General features: G+C 44.4%; 2 protein-coding genes and 1 pseudogene across 3 annotated transcripts; 2 read left to right on the top strand and 1 right to left on the bottom strand.

The window, feature by feature from the left end:
• Positions 1-224: 224 nt before the first annotated feature.
• brms1 (BRMS1 transcriptional repressor and anoikis regulator) lies at positions 225-8,328 on the top strand. The gene is made up of 10 exons (XM_083639900.1): positions 225-336; positions 2,274-2,514; positions 3,487-3,577; positions 3,937-4,064; positions 4,937-5,016; positions 5,995-6,091; positions 7,344-7,436; positions 7,614-7,678; positions 7,904-7,943; positions 8,042-8,328. Exons 2-10 carry the CDS (start codon positions 2,280-2,282, stop codon positions 8,047-8,049), a joined length of 837 nt encoding a protein of 278 aa, XP_083496026.1. The 5' UTR covers positions 225-336; positions 2,274-2,279; the 3' UTR covers positions 8,050-8,328.
• A 4,446-nt stretch (positions 8,329-12,774) lies between these two features.
• On the top strand, positions 12,775-14,217 carry LOC310779587 (b(0,+)-type amino acid transporter 1 pseudogene; annotated as a pseudogene). Its single transcript has one exon. The product of its transcript is annotated as a b(0,+)-type amino acid transporter 1 pseudogene (transcript).
• Positions 14,218-15,722: 1,505 nt separating this feature from the next.
• On the bottom strand, positions 15,723-18,889 carry LOC310779374 (uncharacterized protein). The gene is made up of 5 exons (XM_083639914.1): positions 18,795-18,889; positions 18,444-18,506; positions 18,213-18,290; positions 16,984-17,085; positions 15,723-16,875 (listed from the first exon to the last, which is right to left on the bottom strand). The coding sequence occupies exons 1-5, from the start codon at positions 18,886-18,888 to the stop codon at positions 16,793-16,795; spliced, it is 420 nt and encodes a 139-aa protein (XP_083496040.1). The 5' UTR covers position 18,889; the 3' UTR covers positions 15,723-16,792.
• Positions 18,890-19,419: the final 530 nt, after the last annotated feature.

Genomic DNA, 19,419 nt, shown 5'->3' with positions numbered 1-19,419 from the left:
TAATAATATTAAATGGCTCGGCTGCAACCAGAAGACGCCCCCCCCCCCGCGCCCCCAGGAAATCCAAGATGTTTATTGGTTGCAGTCAGAGCTTATGATTGGCTCACAAAACCCGCTTTTGCCTTGTCATTGGATGGTGACGTTTCGGATGCTCGTTTCCCATTGGTTATCCAAGCATTAGTGACCCGCGCTGATTGGCTGATCAGCGGGATTGTAGAGTCCGGCAAAGTGTAGAACTGTGGATTGAATTGAAGAGGAAGTAGTTATAAAATATGGATATATAACAAACTGTACGTTTACTTTCTACAGCTGAGTAGAGGGGCACGGTTTGTCGAGGTGAGTAGACTAATCGAGTCATTGTCAAGTGTCGCCAACGGACGGTTATTTAATTTGTTTACAAACAGCATCGTCTGCCTGCCTCCTGACGGATAGTTGTTAATCCGTGTCCAGCAGGAAGATATTGTCCATTTGTACAGTAGCAGGCATCCAACGTGTTTATGGAAAGGTTAAATGCTGTTAATATAGCATACTGCCACACGACAAGCGCGTTATAGAGCGAGGACACATCTGTCAGTGTAACAACTTGAAAAGCCCAACAGTGGTAATGTAACCAGTCACTCCCTCGCTGTGTGGGTTTAATTGTAAGTGTTGCACTTGACTTGGCGCTAGCAGCGTCGTCAGTCCGCTTACTCGCTACCAACATACACGAAAACACGACATCCTGTCTCATTTCTACTCCTGTCGGCGGTGATTAACGAGACTGGCGACGGACAAGCTCTCTGATGCAGTTAAGCTCGTTATTTTAGTTAAGATGCCGCCGCCTGGGTCCACACAACGTTTGTCGTTTTGCTCGGTGACATGACATGACATCACAGAAGCTACCCGTGTCAAGCTAGCTATAATAAAGATTTAACTTCCTGTAACCAAAACCAAGGTAAAAGCTCTTCTACTGCTGTTGTTTTCCCCATAGCGTCTGTCTCGCAGCATAACTGCATAAGATAACAATTTATATGATTTTCTCCATCTCAAAAGTTAGTTTCTGTCGTATGCCATGCTTTTATTGTGAAGGCAAAATCAGTTAACTTTCCGGTTGTGTAGTGTGTGTATGCTGCTGGCTTGATGCAGCTACGGAAGCCATACGGTAGCCCGGTCTGTCGGAGCGGAGCTGTCTTCCCGCTGCCGGTGACTGGCCGCTGTCCCGTCCCGGTACCGCGCTGTTGTTATGCTGCAGGCTCGAGACAGAATAGAACCCTATTCTATTCTATTCACCTCCACTCTTTCTATTCGATTCTATTTTATTCTATTCCACTCTGGCAGCAACTAACGATTATTATTTTTTATTGTTAATTCATCTGTTGATTATTTTCCTCAAGTACTGTAATCGATTAGTCGTTTGGTCTAGCTATAAAATGTCAGAATGTTGAAAAATATGCATCACTTTTTCCCCAAAGCCCAATATGACATCCTCAAATATCTTTTGTCCTGACCAACAGTCCACAACCCAAAGATCAGTTTACTGTCATAGATTAGAATACTAATCATTAGAAGACTAAAGAAGCCAGAAAATATTCACATTTAGAATTTTAGTACCCCCCCCCCCCTTCTAAACGATCAATCAATTATTAAAACAAAAGTTGGCAATTCATTTTCTGTAGCTCTACACTCCACTCTATTCTATTCCCAACCAGTTCCAAACACTCCACTCTAGATAATCGAGATTATTCTATTCTATGCTATTGTTATATTGTATTCTTCAACTATTTCCACAATGCAGAAAAAACAGACGGAATAAAACACGGAATACCAGTATTGCAGAATTTTCCATAATGTCTCAAATTGATAAAAGTAGGTCTACCGTAATTATCAAGATCAAAAGTAGACCAAATTATTGTAGTAGCCAAAATGATTTCATAATTGTAAAATAGGCCTAGAGAAATAATCACATTTTTGATTGGGGTGTTTTGAGAGGGGGGTCGGTCTTGCGTCGATCGGTCTCACAACTTGGTTTTCACTTTGAGAAACTGTCTGAGAGAGCCAAGTCATCAAAAAACACCCTAACCCCTAAATTAAAAAACTTCCATTCTATTCCACAGTATGTTGTTGATGTTAGCCTCTTGGCTGCTTTCTGTTGTAGTTAAATTGAGCTATATCATTATTACAAATTATGTAAATGTGAAGTTGTCATTAGTGAAACTGAAGGGAGAATATAAAGTTGAAGCTGAAATGCTCTGTAACACCTCCATATAACCACTGTAATATTGTAAATATTGCAGCCAGTCATGCCCGCCCAGCCCTCGGTGAGGGAGCCAGAGGAGGAGATGGAGGCAGAAGGAGAGTGTGAACTCCCCGACGCCAACGGAGAGCTGGAGGAAGAGGGGGGCGGAACTGGGGGGGGAGAGGGGGAGGAGACCATGGAGGAGAGCCTGGAGGACCGGGACAGCGACCTGGACGACACGGATGAGGACGAGGAGGAGGAGGAGGAGGAAGAGGAGGAGGAGGAGGAAGAGAGTTCAGGTGAAGTATGAGTGTGCGCTGGTATTAAGAAAGAAAACGAAGATTATAAAACGGATAGTTCCGCTCCTTGATTGACTGAGCCGCGTCCGATGCCGGAAAATACTCTATAAACACACACCTGTAATCGCATCACAGTATCACTGCGCCATGTTAGCTAACTATAGGTTAGCGAAGTCAAAGACTTTTGAATTGTCTCTGGCTAAGCCCAGCCCGCTGCCTGCTGCACATAAAATACAACAAAACAGGAAGAGCAATACTGCACATACCTGTATAGCAGAGCAGACTTTTATAAAAACACATAAAATAACAAGGTCAATACATAAAACAAAGCACGCTTCAGGATATTACAGGTGTATGTCCCTCACACACTTGATTGTCTTTTAACCATGATTTTAAATGCATTTTAAATGAACGATGTGTGTCACAGTCTCTGAGAAGAGTTGGCAGACTGTTCCATGTGTGAGTGTGACTGTCCCAAGGCAGACCTCCTCATAAGTGTTTATACGTTCCCCTCTTGCCACAGACCTATTGTGTCTACCATCAGTTGTTTTCTATTTTATAAATCACTAAAGGGGGGAGGAGCCAAGCCATGCAGAATCTTAGAGACAAGACAAGCGCATGTACATTTGATGAGATTGTCCCAGCTGAGTAAATGATGATTTCTTAGGCTGTAACCACCATGGTGTCAAGCACTCTAAGAGCCTGGTGCTATACTGACTGTAAAGGTTTGAGTGTTGTACATGAGGCTTGTGTCCAGCTAGTCAAACAATATGACAATTATGACATGATCATGCCATTAAAATATAGTGTTGCTGACTTAGCAGTTAGACCATTTCTGATATGGCGGAAATGTATTTAAATATATGTATTAATTATAACTGTTGTAAATAAATAGAGCTGGCTATGCATGTGTGCTTTCATCATAGTTGCTAATTCTTTCCCCCCCCCCCTTCCCCTGCATTCTCTGTGAAGAAATGGACGATGAAGACTGTGAGAGGAGGAGAGGAGAATGTCTAGATGAGATGATGGACCTGGAAAAACAATTTCAGGAGCTGAAAGACAAGTAAGGGACTGTCCGATATTTAGGTGTGGTGGGGTTGGGTAAAATATGATATATAGATCGATCGCCCCCCCTATATGTAACAGCTAATGACGTTGTCTGTCTGCTCCATTGTCTGCTCAGACCGGCGGAGTGATATTTTAGTGATGAGGCCGTGCTCAAGTGAATTCATTTGAGCACAGCTAGGTGTGCTGTTACGCTGATTTGAGAACGGTCCAAATGTCTAGTTGACCAATCAAGATTGCTTGGTCGGAAACGACGTGATTTAACGAGACATGCGGGCGGCTCTCCTGAAATGGCAGCAGGAGGCGTATGAGAGGAGACAGGGGTGAAAACTGGCTGTCTGTCTGTGTGGGCTGCAGGTTGTTCCGGGAGCGCCTGAGCCAGATGAAGGTGAAGCTGGACGAGGTGCTGACAGGCAAGGCTGCAGAGTACAGAGAGCCACTGGCTGCACTGCACAATGACATGCAGCTACGCACACAAGTGGCTGGTGAGTCACATACACACACACACACACGTGTGCACACACACACACACACACACACACACATGCACACACCTTTCAAAGGACAGAGAAATATTTATCTGGGTACTGCGGCCTCTAACCCATGCTCCTCACTCCTGACTGCTTGTGATATAGAGAGGCAAAGTGAACGTCACATCCTGCTTCAGCACTGTACAAGTCAAACTATTTTTATAAGCATTTTACGAAATGTCTATGGGAAAATAAATGGCGGATGAAAATCTCTGGTACAGTGCGGAAGCAGGAAGTCACGTTCCACTTTGCCTCTCTATTGGTGATTGAGGAGCTTAACTCATTCTGCTGTTGTACAGATTGAAGGGCTGGGTATGGCTATCGGTACTCCATACCTCCAAGTAAAGCTATCGATCGAAATAGCCCAGTGCCAACCAAGTAGTATCAAAACTTCTCCAGTCAAACGATACCTGCATTCAATCCTTTTTGTAGACAGATCTAGATTTTTTTTATGGTTTTACTCGCAGCCAATCACTGTAAGCGTTCTTCAATTTAATGCGACGTGTGATTGGCCGACTAAGTGGGGCACGGTGTTGTACGTGATGGAGTTGGCAGTTCAGCGTGCTGAGATGCCAACAAATCAAACGAGCTCATGCCAAAGGATTTTCTTCTGATTGCCAGAAAAAATAAAAAAAATAAAAGAATAGTCGAATATTCATATTGAACAGCCAAATCCGATTCAACTGACAGAATTCTGAGTGGGGTACAGCCCTAGAAGCGTTACACCCCTGGTCAACACACTCGTCTGTTTCTCTGACTCTGTAGTAACCAAGGACACAAAATTGTCAAAATAAAAACATTGGCATCTCTTCCCCTTCTCTCTGTAGGAGTGTACAGAGAGCTGTGTCTGCAGGTGATCAAACACAAGTACGAGTGTGAACTACAAGGAGCACGACAACACCTGGAGGTATTTCACACACACACGCAACACACACACACACGCACACGCACAGACAGTACGTATATGTACGGTATATGGATTCTAGGGCTGTCCCCGATACCATTTTTGGGCTTTGAAGCTTCAGTGACTATTCCTATAGTGGGTTTGGGGACACGAAAGTGAGGACAAAAATTGGACTTCAAGGATTTTCCTTTTTAATGAGGCCATTTACACCTGGCATTAACGTGCGTTTTCTGTCATCAGATTGCAATCAGATTGTGCTTGACCACTTGAAAGTAAAACGCCCCCAAGACACATTGAAGACGGATTGCAATCTGATCGGCCAAACCACCTCCGGAGGTGGTCAGGGACGCATTGTGTTCACATTGAACACAAGTGTAAATGCAATATGTCCTCTCAATCTGGATACAGCAACTGTATGCGGATTGAGAGGACTGATCACCATTTTGGGTGATCAGATTGCAATCTGATCACCCAAAATGCATGCTAACGCCAGGTGTAAATGAAATCAGGCTTATGTGGTCAAGCACTGTCTGATCGCAATCTGATGATAGAAAACGCATGTAAATGCCAGGTGTAAATGGCTACAAAATGTACAATAATCACATCAAATAAATGAGAGTCATAGCCCATGAAAACAATTTTGCTCAGACAGTATGAGTTTGTAGGCCCTGCTGGCTGCATGGTCAAAATGTGGCAGTTTCAGTGCTGGTAAGTAATATTATATGAGAGCTGTGAGACAACTACAGTATATCTAATGTTGATGCATAATGAATAATGCTGGATTACTATTTAAAAATCAATCCAAGGAGAAAAAAAAACTAAGCATTCAAATACTGATTAGGACATCGATTACCATGGCATTGATTGAAGCTTCGAAGCATTCGGCTCAACCAGGGATACTCAAGCATACATTTCTGTCATAAACAACAAATTGAACAAAACTGAAAATTGTGTACGTGTGTGTGTGTGTGTCTGTTACAGAGCGAGCGGACATTGTTGCTTGACGCCATGAAGACAGAACTGCTGGACAAGATAAGGAGACTGGAGGAGGACAGACAGAATGTAGACCTCACCTCGGGTACACACACACAAACACACACACACACACACACACACACACACACACACACACACACACACACACACACACACACACACACACTCTCTCTCTCACTCACTTCGGATACACATGGTAGTTTAATTGAGGGCAGGACTGCATAATTAATGATAATCACAAATATATTGCCAGATATCGCCATCATGATTAGTAGTCTTGTTGATTTGGGTGACAAAATTATTTGATCAAACCTTTGCCTCCTACATTAACATGTTGACAAGTCTTGACTCTAGCTGCCGTTCTAAGTGAAAGGGAATACATTGAAATGTGGATTCTATGCTTATCAACTGTGAAAACGAAAATTCTGATATGATTATGCACAGCTATGCAGAGCATATACACACACGTGTACAGAGTATATCTGCCACTTACTGTGGGTACAACAGAGTATAACCTACTATTAGCTGAACTACCATTGACCTATATACAGTGAGTTACATTACATCCACCTGCTGGATACTATGTATGTACGTCCTCTACACAGCGGCGATACACACACGCACACACGCATACACACACACACACACACACACACACACACACACACACACACACACACACACACACACACACACACACACACGTGGGACTGCTGGACGAGATGAGGAGACTGGAGGACAGGCAGAGAGCCAGTGATTAGCACTGTTGCCTCACAGCAAGAAGTCTTCAAAAGCCCCGACATGCCAAGTTGACTTGGAAAGACATCTTCTACTCCAACTTTTTAGCCGAAATCCTCACTGTATCCAGGTAGCTCCCAGCCGCATTCACGTCCACGTGCGGCCCATCTGAAGTGGGCGCGCGCGTGGATGAGGACGCGCTTTAGAGCTACCTGGATACAGTTAAGGTTTAGGTTTAAAAATGGGATGAAGGATGCCTTTTTCGGTCAATTTGGCATGTCGGGGCTTTTGAAGACTTGGATTATGCCAAACGAGCAGTATTGAGCCTTTTCTTATTTCTTTACGTTTGAAAGTTAGTCACCATTCACTTCAGTTGTTTGGGAGAATGCTGTAAACTCCACAAAGGTTCTTCTACCGGCATGGGCGTGAGTACAGATAATGACTGAATCTTCCTTTTTGGGTGAACTTATCCTTTAAAGAATTATACACACAAAAAACATTCGGTAAATTTTTTACACTTAATTTGACAGTTGCCTTGAATTGGATTGTAACTCACAGCAGACGAGATGATTCATGTTGAGTTTTTCTCCTCTCAGAGTGGTGGAGTGACGAGATGAAGGGCAAGAAGTGCAAAAGAAAGACCCCACTGGCTCGGACGGAGAGAAAGAAGAGAGCTGCCCTGGTTTCAGGTAAGACCTCTCACTCCCTCTGTGTTTCCGTTTGCCACCTGCCCACCTGTATCCTTTTTCAACTCTCTTCACTTCTTCATATATTTCCATGTTAGTCTCGTTCAGAGGAGCTGTTCTGTCACCGTTTCTTTCATCTAGTCCAAAAAATAATGTGCTTCATCCCTCTCTGTCTCTCAGGGCCTTTCATTGTCTACATGCTGAGAGACATCGACATCCTCGAAGACTGGACTGCTATCAAGAAGGTGAGGGAGTGGTAGCTGTGTTTCTGTTCCCGTAAAGGGAAGATTAGGCACATTTCTGAAATGTCACACACAATAAAACACAGCAAAAGTAAGAGAGAACAAAGACATTGCTTCTTTCTTTCCTCTCTTAATAGTTAATAAGTGAATAAAGTACTCTATCTGTTATCTATGAATCCCTAATTGTCTGTTGCATTGTGTCAGTAATATGTTCTGTGTGTTTATCAGGCAAAAGCAGCCCTGACGCCTCTAAAGAAGAAAGCTGAAAGTACGTCTATTTCTCTCTCCCTCTCTCTCACACACACACACACACACACACACACACACATACACCGTCTCTAATGCCATTCTTGTTTCCTCCCTCAGAGCGGTGATGACAGGAGGATTTCATTGAAGACCAGTGGCAGCCAAACCAAATCCACACACACACAAAGATACACACACACACACACACACACACACACACACACACACATTCCCCGCTATATCACAAACTCCACAGCTACAGTTTGTCTTGACTGAAATCCAGCGAAAGCTGTTGCGTGTTGTCTTTTCTCCGCTGTTCTTGACCTGGCAACCAACCACCTTACTGCTTGTTTGTTTTCTATGGCTATTTAAAAGAAGTACTTATTGATATGACATGTATTTATATAACAATTTATCATGCTAATTAAAATTTTAATCTTTTATGACACAAGCATTTGTTGTCTGTGCGCATCTACTGCTTTGTATATCATTTGTGTGTGTGTGTGTGTGTGCAATCAATCACTGCACACACACCACAATGAGTTTGCAATGAGTTATTATAATGATCTAGACCAGTGGTCTTCAAATTGGGGGGCAGGGCCTCCAGGGGGCACTAGGGGTGCCTCAGCTTTAAAAAAAAACTTCATGGGGAAGGAATGTTTTCAGTTATATTTGATACAGTAAAGAATATATTTTTTATATTTAGTTTAGTGTTAACAAATAGAATTGAATCCTTTCCTCCCACATAATCATATTTGCCATGCCCATCTGTCTAATTGCCTGCCAGTCATCACATTCATTGTCATTTCCCCCTGGTGTGGGTAATACAGTAGTCTGACTATGGGACAATGTTTATAATGGAAAACAGACAAGAAAAGAAGATTTGAGATACAAATGTAATTATTGGGTCACTCATTACATTAACACAAGTATGGAAATATATTGAAGTTGAAGGACTTTTTGTAGTATTGGGCGGATTTTGACTTTTATACTTGGGGGGGCCACCAGGCAGGACTGCAAGGGGGGGGGCGGTGTTTGAAGCCAGATTTAGAGGAATTATTATTGCACAATAATTACAATTAGTCTCTGAATAATAAATTAATAATACTAGGCTGCTACTACTACTACCACTAATAATAATAATAAAATCATTATTATTGTTATTGTTTTATTATTATAGTCAGTATTATTAATCAGTCATTGTAATTATTGTTCAATAAGTATAAGAATGGAAGGGGCTGAGGCCCTCGCTGCACGCCTTGGCTGCTGCATGGCCTCACCTGCTCTATTGGCATGCGCAGCGCACAATCACCTGCCCTATTGGCATGTGCAGCATACATTTTCTCAATTTCACCTCACTGATGACATCACTGTCACGGATGATGTCACAATGCCTATGACATCACTGATGATGTCACAATGCCTGACATAATCAGTGCCTATGACAACAGTGATGTCATAAGTTGATTTTGATCAATAATGACATCACTGATGATGTCATAGACATTGTGACATCATCACTGGGACAAAAATGGAAACAAACAGTGCCCACTTGCTTAAGATGGCGGGTCCTGCAGCTCGCCAAGCTGGCCCTGCAGCTCGCATTCGCAGCCTTGCCCGCAACTCAGCTGCTGTGTGGCCAATGAGACCAGCATCACTGATGATGTCAGATTTATGACATCACTGATGTCATCAGTGGGATTTATGACATCACTGATGATGTCACAGTGGGATCAGGGATTTATGACATCACTGATGACATCGGTGGGATTTATGACATCACTGATGATGTCACAGCGGGATTTATGACATCACTGATGATGTCACAGTGGGATATATGACATCACTGAAAGACTGGGGAGGGCATTCCAGAGGGAGGGGTCGGATGCAGCAAGGCCCTGTCAGAGGCCCCTCCTGTCACAGCTTTAGCAAAGAGATACCTGCTTTATGGAAAATTCAGTCATGCTGACATTAAAGTTAACTACTTAACTTTAATTAGATTAAAGTTTAAAACAAAAAGATTAAAACAAATTGTATTATACCACACTGTCAACTGTCCTGCAGTTACTTTAAAGTTCTTGATCTGTATTCTGAGCAGAACACTTGTGTCTCTTCACCCCGCCCGACCAGCTGAAGCTCTTCTGGCACACAGGGCAGTGGTAGGGTTTCTCCCCGGTGTGTGTGCGGCGGTGGGTCTTCAGCATGCCGGACTGGCTGAAGCGCCTGCCGCACTGGTCGCAGCGGTACGGTTTCTCCCCCGTGTGGATCCGCTGGTGCATGCGGAGGCAGCCCTTCTTGGCAAAGCTCTTCCAGCAGAACCCGCAGCGGTACGGCTTCTCCCCAGTGTGAACACGCCGGTGCGTCTTCAGCTCTGTGGAGCGGGTGTAGCTTTTGCCGCACTCGTCGCATCGGTACGGTTTCTCTGCAGCGGGAACACTCTGGTGGGACTTCAACTCTGCCAAGAGAGCGAAACTACTTCCACTCTGGTTCCAGCGGAAGCCTTTCTCTCCCCCTATGTGGCTACAGTGATGCGCTTTTAACTGTCCAGACTCGCTGAAACACTCTCCGCACTGGTCACAGAAGAAAGAATTCTCCTCCTTGTGAATTCGTTGATGAACTCTGAGATTCCCCTTTTTCATAAAAGTCTTTTCACACCGGGAGCAGGAGAAGGGCCTCTCTGCTGTGTCATTGCACCGATGCGTTTCCAGATATTCACACGTCACAAAGCGCTTATCGCACTGTGCACAACGGTACGGCTTCTCCCCTATGTATGCGCACTGGTGTGATTTTAGGAGATCCACCGCAACAAACCCCTTCCCACACTGCTCACAGTTATAGGGTCTCTCTGATGTGTGGGTGTACTTGTGTCTGGTCAAGCTTCTCGACGTGGAGAAACACGCCGTGCACTCGTCGCACTTGTAGGGTTTCTCCCCGGTGTGAATGCGGTGGTGTCGTTTCAGATCCTGCCTCCTGGAGAAGCTTTCCCCACACTGTTCGCAGTCGAACGGCTTCTCACCTGTGTGGACGCGCTGGTGCTTCTTAAAGTCCCCCGAGTGGCCGAAGCCCCGGCCGCACTGCCCGCAGATGTAGCGGCTCTCCCGGGTGTGGATGCGCTGGTGCCACACCAGATAGTCGGCCCTGTGAAAGCACTTCCCGCACTGGCCGCAGCGGTGGGGTTTCTCTTTGGAGTGCGTCTGCTGGTGCTGCACCAGGTGCTCCGACTGACGGAAACTCTTCTCACACAGATTGCACTGGTACGGTTTCTCCCCCGTGTGAGACAGCTGGTGCCGCTGCAGGTGCGACAGCTGGTTGAAGCTCTTCCCGCAGAGGCTGCAGTGGTAGGGCTTCTCTCCCGTGTGGATGCGCTGGTGCACCTTGAGGCTCCCCTCAGTGGTGAAGCTTTTCAGGCACACGTCGCAGGGGAACGGCTTCTCACCCGTGTGGACGCGCTGGTGCACCTGCAGGCTGCCGTCTGTCGGAAAGCTCTTCGTACAGAAGGCGCAGTGGAAGGGCGTCTCCCCCGTGTGCACGCGAAGGTGCGCTCTGAAGTAGAACTCGGTGGTGAAGCTCTTGCCACACTGGTTGCAGTGGAAGGGTTTTTCCCCGGTGTGGATGTGCTGGTGTGTGGTCAGGTGCTGCGCTTGGCTGAAGCTCTTCCCACACTGCTCACACTGGTATGGTCTCTCTACTGTGTGAGCGGCACGCTGTTTCTTCGCTGATGTGCTGTCAGGAACAGAACCTGGGGAGAAAGAGAGAGAGAGAGAAACACTTAGCCTCTGATGACCAATGATAGGCAGCATTGCTTTAAACCAAGGGGTAACCTCCGGTGTGGTTTCCAGATCTGCTCGCCCTACTGGAAGTGCTCGGGGTCCCGCAACTACATCTCAACAATAGTTGAGAGACGTATTTTCAGAGCATACTATATGAGTGTTTCCACTCTATTATAACTTAATTATAACAGAAAGGTTTAGTTGGATGATTAAAAGAGGCATTAGCACCTGACATGTTTAGTATAAACAAGAACAGAACAATGATGTGAATAATAAACTCCTGTCAGAGCAAAAACACTTTCACAATTTTATAACTTTGAGGTGGAGTGGTAAATTGGCTGGAAAATAAGGACAACAGAGAGGATATGTAACTTACAGATTTCCTGCTGGTCTGGTGGCTCCTCCTTCACTACAATGGAAATGTCCAGTGGTGTGCCTGTAAAAAAGAATAAACAACAAGAGGAACTATTTTGAATAAAACACCCAAAATTCAATTCAATTACGGTAGTTATTTCTTATTTGTGAATTTTATTTGTGAAGGGCATAGTATTGAATCATCCATGTGATTTCCGCGCAATGTGATGGAAGAAAACCAGATTTGTGATGCCAAAACGTTTTATTTTGGGTCAAATTGACCCAAGGACAATACGAGGTTAATTGAGGCATCTTGTGACACAACAGTGATCTGATGACTGACTGTGGGGTTGTGTGTCCATGTCATAACAGAATGGGGTGGGTGCCAATGCCTGGCAGTGTTCAGTTCAATTGGTCAGATGCCAAAATGTCATGATGACACTACACAAGATAAGAGAAGAGGTGTTTAAGCACAACTCTTGATCATCTATAGAGCCATAAAAAGTGGCAAATGTACAGTATCTTATGTTAATATTAACTTTTAAGACCTCCACATCTCTTTGCCTGCTCGATCCATCATTGTTTCATACCAGTCCTTCTCTGACACACATCAGCATCCATACTTTTCAGATGTGTGAATACTTCATCATCATCTTGCTCTGCATTCTGTAAGATTGGAAATCACCTGCCATCCGTCCGTGTTTCTGAAACCAGGACAGCTATCTGACCATGGGGGAAGAAGAAGCCAAGAAGCCCGAGGCCCTGAAACTGAAGCGGGAGGTGAGTTTGCTTGGTGGCGTAGCCCTACTCGGCGGAACCATCATTGGATCCGGTATCTTCATGTCCCCGCAGTTTGTCCAAGCCTACGTAGGAAGCCCTGGAGCAAGTCTGATCATCTGGGCTGTCGCGGGTCTCATAACGATGTTTGCAGCGCTGTCTTATGCCGAGCTCGGGACGATCATTTGTGAATCTGGCGGGAACTTCATCTACATACTGCGGATCTACGGCCCGTTTCCTGCTTTCTTCGAGGCATTCACCACCATCGTGGTCGTGAAGCCAGCGCGCCTCGCAGCGTCGGCTCTCAGCGTTGCAGAATACGCCATAGCACCCTTCTACACTGGCTGCCCTGCTCCTCGGCTGATGGTCAAATTTGCTGCTGCTGCCGTTATTGTGGTCGCTGCCACGGCCAACATCTTGAACGTGCGCCTTGCCATCAGGGTCCAGGTGGTCTTTCTGGTGGCCAAGGTGTTGACGTTGACAGCCATTGTCATCGGAGGGATAGTGGCGGTCGTGCAGGACAGCGGTGTCGTTGTGGAAAATTTGAACGTTGAAAATGCCTTCAAAGGCACTCAGTTCTCTGTAAGCACTCTAGCGATGGCTTTGTATCAATGCCTCTATACATTTAGTGGCTTTACCAGCTTAAACTGTGTCTATGAGGAATTGAAAAGACCACAGGTGAATCTTCCCAGAGCTATCCTGATAGCCATCTCCATGGTGACCGTGTTGTATCTGCTGGTGAATGTGAGCTACCTCACAGTAATGATGCCTAGAGAGCTGATGTCCTCCAGCGCTGTGGCAGTCACCTGGGGGAATAAGATGCTGGGCAGCTGGGGCTGGATCATGTCTGTGGCTGCAGCATTATCTGCTTTCGGTGGGCTGAATGGATCATTTTTCAGCGGTGGTCGTCTGTGCTTTGTTGCTGCAAGGGAAGGACACATGCCAGATATTTTGGCCATGATTCATGTCCATAGACTGACTCCGTCTCCAGCACTGATCTTCACCACAGTCGTCTCCCTCATAGTTCTGATCCCTGGAGACTTCCAGTCCATTGTCCACTACTTGAGTTTCCTTGACTGGTTTGTCACCGCAATCACCCTGTCCGGACTCCTGTATCTTAAGATCAAGAAGCCAGAGCTCCACAGGCCATACAAGGTTCCTGTTGTAATCCCTTCTCTGGTCGTGGTTGCAGCAGTGGCCCTGGTGCTGGCTCCCATCATAGATGACCCGCAGATAGAATACCTCTACGCAGCTTTATTTGTCTGCAGCGGAGTGTTCATCTATGTGCCCTTCATCCATTATCAGCTCTGTCCTGGCCTGCTGAAGAAGGTCACGGTGTTCCTGCAGCTTCTGTTACAGGTTGCACCTGCAGAGAGAAACCTGTGTTCTGACTGAGCAGACAATGTGACAAAATCTTGATAAGCAAGAAATCTTACACTGAATGTTATGGAACATCTGCCTTTTCACTACAATCAGTGCTTTTGGTTTATCTGACTCAAACTAGTTTTACAATATATGCATGTTGTTTATGGATACAGGGCATGTGAGAGCTTTGAACTACATTGCATGTGGAGTGGACCAGTTTGGCCACTTATTTTGGCTGCTGTTAAAAAAAGAAAAAGAAAAAAGGCTATGTCGCAATTGATCAAAGATCACTCGTTTCTGATAGCATTGTATCTTTCAAATATGTTTAGGTTTGTGTTTGAGTTTTGAACTTTTTGCAATCTTCATGTATAATATAAATAAATACTGTACATGTATAATATAAATAAAGAATCCCTCTTTGAGGGAAATTTTGGCATGGCCATTTTCAAATGCATAAATGAAAACTATAAATGTTGGTATAATAAACTTTGATTACCAGAAAAAAATAAAAAATATTTTGGCATCTTGTGCTGATTGTGACCATCTATTACAGGTGTGCGGTTCCACTGTGTGTATATCCCTGTTTGGCGAGGAGAAGAGCTGGATTTGGTACAGCATGGGAGAAGGTGTTATATCGGACACGGTTTTTAAATTGCTTGACTACTTTTATCGCAACTGTTGTTTTATCATACAGACCTTTAACCTCCAAAGTGCAAGTTGTGATTTTAGATTGTTGCACATTTCAGTTAGTTAGGTCACTTCATCTGACCAATTTTTCTGATGTCCCTTTGCTTTTAATTGAGATGCATGTCTTTTATTGATATTTTTTATTTATTGATAGGCTGTGCAAATGCTGTGATATCATTGCAGTTCTATGCTCTTTTTTTACTGTTAGGTTAGTACCGAGTACTAGCTGTAATCCAGATTATAAATAAATTCCCCTTTTGTTTAAATGAAAATGCTGCTCTGGTTGATGCTTGGAAATAGTCACAACCTCACTGTAAAGAACCTGCTTGTAAGTGTAAGTCTGAGTTATTCCTAAATTCTAGCTTTGGTTAGGCTACATTAACAGAGAAACTGATTAATACTTGTGTGGCAATAACAATGGGCATTTGATCCGTTTTTGAGTTTGTAAAGTGAGGTGGCAACCATACGTGAAATAGTTGATAAACGTGTGGATGGGCAGCATTTATAGTGTTGCCTAGAGGCTTGATTGGCACAAGCCGGGACTGATTGCATGGTTAAATCAAACAGACATTCTCAAAATAGCATAACATGATATTTGAGCATTGTTTTTAGATTATTGGTGAGTTAGCAAACGTTAGCCAATGTCACAAGAATAACTGAGCACCAACCTTACTTAAAAAAAACTGTAGGGTTGATGGAATAATTGACTATTTCAATGTATGTTATGTGTTAGGGGAATGTCTGGATCAGAGAGCCTCTGACTGGCGTGCACATTTATATATACAGTCTATGATTTAAACACGAGGATCCAAGGGCCGTTTAACCATTTATTGGTTCAGGTTGGACGGATGGATGATGTTACAAAAGATGGATGGATGAAGACACCATGTGAAAACGAGGTGTGGTACAAATGCAATCCAATATGTGTGGTTTCTGAAATAAACAGTAAACAATACAATCAAAGTCATGCTGCCCACAACACCAATCACTGCCACAGCAAAGTTAAAGGAACTAAGAAATATACATACATTTAGGATTTACTGTCAAAACAAGCAAAGTAACACAAGGGTAAATTACTACTTAATTTAGTCACACACACATGGGAAATGGGAAAGACCTAACGGAACAGCGTCCAAGCACGGACACAATTAGCCCAACCCGGACCATTTAGTTTGAGGTCTGGGGGGAAGAAAAAAAAATAAAGTGTCCGTGCCTGGAGACGGCGACGTTACAGGCCAGCTCTCAACATTGTGTGAACTGACTGGGGTTTTAAAGGGAGTGTGCAGGGTGAGGTAATTAAGAATGATTGTGGGCAGCTGAGTGAGGTGCAAAGTGGAATAGAGGTCAGAGGTGAGGGAGTGGTGCATTATGGGAAGTTGAGTCCAGGATACCAGCTTGGGATTTTTAACAGCCGCCCCTTCAAATGTTACATTTGAGTTCAATGGAATCCCAAGCTGGTTTGGTCAGGTGACAGAACTTAGAAGGCCACCCCATGAAGGGAGTGAGCGGCATGGGCACTCAAGGGGCAGGGAAACTCAGGTGGACGGCCTAATGCAGGGCCGAATGGGCGCTGCAGGTCTGGAGGGCGACCAGGTGGCAGGGCTGAAGGGTGGAACAGCCCTGGACGATGCCGCGGACAACGGTACAGGCGGGACCTTTCAGGGGGCCGGCCTGGACTACAGTGACAAAATAAGGGCAGTTCTGGAGGCCATCCTGGACGCCAGTGACAGCATTCAGGAGGCCTGCACCAAAGGCTGGGCCGCAGAGGAAGGCGCTCACGGGGGATAGGCTCGCAGCAGGTCGGCGTAGTAGAGGGATGGGCCCCCACAGCAGGTCGGCGGTGGAATAGAGGTCAGAGGCGAGGGAGTGGTGCATTATGGGAAGTTGAGTCCAGGAAACCAGCTTGGGATTTTTAAGATCACTTCCAATTGCCGAATAGCTGTTGGCTCAGGGTGGCTTGCTTCCTCCAGTGGCTGCACATCTGAGAAGTCATCCACATCCCTGGCAAAAACAACAACAACAAAAAAAACAATTTAGCTGATTGTTCTGATATCCAAGAAGCGACCATAGCTACCATCTATTCAAAATAAACTAGCCTGCTAATATTACCTCTCAGGTGAATTGAATGTTGGGGGAGGAGGTCGCTTTTGCTGTGCCTTGTGTGGTGTTGAAACAGGTGTTGATATGGACACTGGAAGGTCTCTCTCATAACTAGTTAGGAAGACAGTGAACATGGTTATTATTATCTTACGTTTCATTTCTCAACCATCCACTGTAAAAGTCACCTTGTATCACTGAGTCCGTTTCCTGCTGTAACGAAGAACATATTAGCACAGCTAACATTACTATTAGCTACCTCAGTAGCTAATAGCATTAGCTGTACTAAAATGTTAGCTCAGTAACGTTAGCTAACAATGAAAACAAGGTTGTTGTTTGCCTATCATTACACAGCAAACCAAGCTAACGTTGGAAGTCATAACGGGTCTACCCGCAACGACCCATAATGTTACCGTTTCACATTTTACTGATGCATATAACACATATCATTAGAAGTAAGGTTACTACAGAGTAACATAACGTGACTTGCCTATCCAGAAGAAACAAGGCCACATCCCCGTCGGTCTTGAAACCCTTAATAGTCCTTAGATTTCGCCATCGGTCTATGGCCGCACCAATATAAATGCGGGTCTTGTTTTGGACCCGTTTCCTTTTCTTGTAAGCTGCTTTATTTTCTTCTAATGTTTTTCTTCGCTTGGGCGCTTTGTTGTGGAGGCCGTGCCCGGTAGCGCCGGGATCGGTAGCTTCTTGCCTTGTTGCACCGCCATTGTTGGTGACTGTGGCTCCTGGCTCTCTGTCCGTGTGAACGCGCACAGAGGACTGGCTCTTTGTGAAGTTCTGCCTTCTGATTGGATAAAGTGTGCCGGTGGCCCAAAATCTTTCTGAGCTGTTTACACAGAAGGAGAGGCACTGTGACACTCATGTCATAGACCAGATACCATAGAATAGTGTTCCCTGAGGGAACATAGAGCCGCTTTAGACCTATTTTAACAAAACAAAAGCATCACTTACAACACCTTTAAATAGCAATGGCTCAAGTTCTAAGCACACCTGGTTCTTAAAGGGAATGGGAGCTGACACTGATTGGTTGAGTTGTTGTTATGCCCAGAACACACCTATGAATAATTAAGGAACTTAGTAAACCTCTTTGTGCCGTGCGCACTCATTTGCGCTCATAGTGCGTCTCGTTCTCTCCCAACTAGCAAATTGGACTTGGACACTCCCCCAAATACACCTTGCGCTGTGCATTCAGATTCTTAAAATAGAGCTCTATAACTTACAGAGGTCATGCTGGTCTTCCTCTTCATCTTCCTCCTCAGCATCAGGGGAAACCTCGCTGGCTGGGTCTGGGGAGTTGGCTGGAGAGATGTGATGGTTGGCATCAGTCAAGCAGCAGAGACAGAAATAGAGGGAGACATAAACAACCTTTTACCCTAGAATCTAGGGCCTAGATAGTATTGAATTTATCTATCTATCTATCTATCTATCTATTTATCTATCTATGTACTTACAGAGTTCTTGCTGGTCTCCATCTTCCTCCTTCACTTCTTCAATACAAATGTCTTTGGGGGAATCTGCGAAGTTGAAATATTGTAAAGATTGTAAATTGTAAAAGGAACATCATCCACAAAAAAACAAAGTTTACTTTGCTGCATAAAAACACCAAATCACATATTTACTTTAAATATGATATTACTGATCGAGGTGACTTACAAATATCAATGTACGGTAATGTATACTGTATGTCAGTACAGTAAAGAACATGTACTTATATATAAAGTGTATCATGGGTAAAACTTTAAGTCTGGTTTACAGGAATTTGTAAACAAAAATATAAAAGATAAGGAAAGACAGAAACGTACATATACTCTCGTGGTCTAGAGGCTCATCCTTCACTTTGACTAATATGTGTGGAGGGGTTGCCATGGCGACTGGCTGGCTGAGTGGAGAATCCATCTTGGGCTGAAGACCTCCAGTCTCTCTCCAAGGTGAGATCAGGTAAAGACGACTGCAGAATGAGACAGGAAAAACAAAACCCGCCATGCCTCTTGACTGGAGGAAAGTAGAAATGGACTAGCCATAAGAATATTGGTGGTGATAGTAATAGTACATGAAGTGATAGCAACATAAGTAGCACTGTAACAATGTGACTATCGAAAAGGCATAAACTTACAAAATGATCTGATTACATCTGGAATTATATGGAGCCAAAAAACATTGATACTGATAATGAGACTCAAAATTAATATTGTGCTGAAATACTGGTTATGTGTTGCAAATGATATAGCAACTTTCATCTGTAGGCCTACTGGAAATGTGTTAAGTGTTGACAGTGTCGCTGGACATCAGGGCCAGTGAACCTAAGCATTGACACTGATGGAGACAGAAACAGTCTCAGTCTGGAGAGTTGCATCTGAAAAACGTTACTTACCACACCCAGCGCGGTGTGATTGAACAAAACACAAACAAAAGACAGTTAATAATCCT

Source organism: Poromitra crassiceps (assembly GCF_964638095.1).
Source record: "Poromitra crassiceps genome assembly, chromosome: 7".
Taxonomy (NCBI): domain Eukaryota; kingdom Metazoa; phylum Chordata; class Actinopteri; order Beryciformes; family Melamphaidae; genus Poromitra; species Poromitra crassiceps.
Note: the sequence above shows the minus strand (reverse complement) of the source record. Positions and strands in the feature narration are given on the sequence as shown.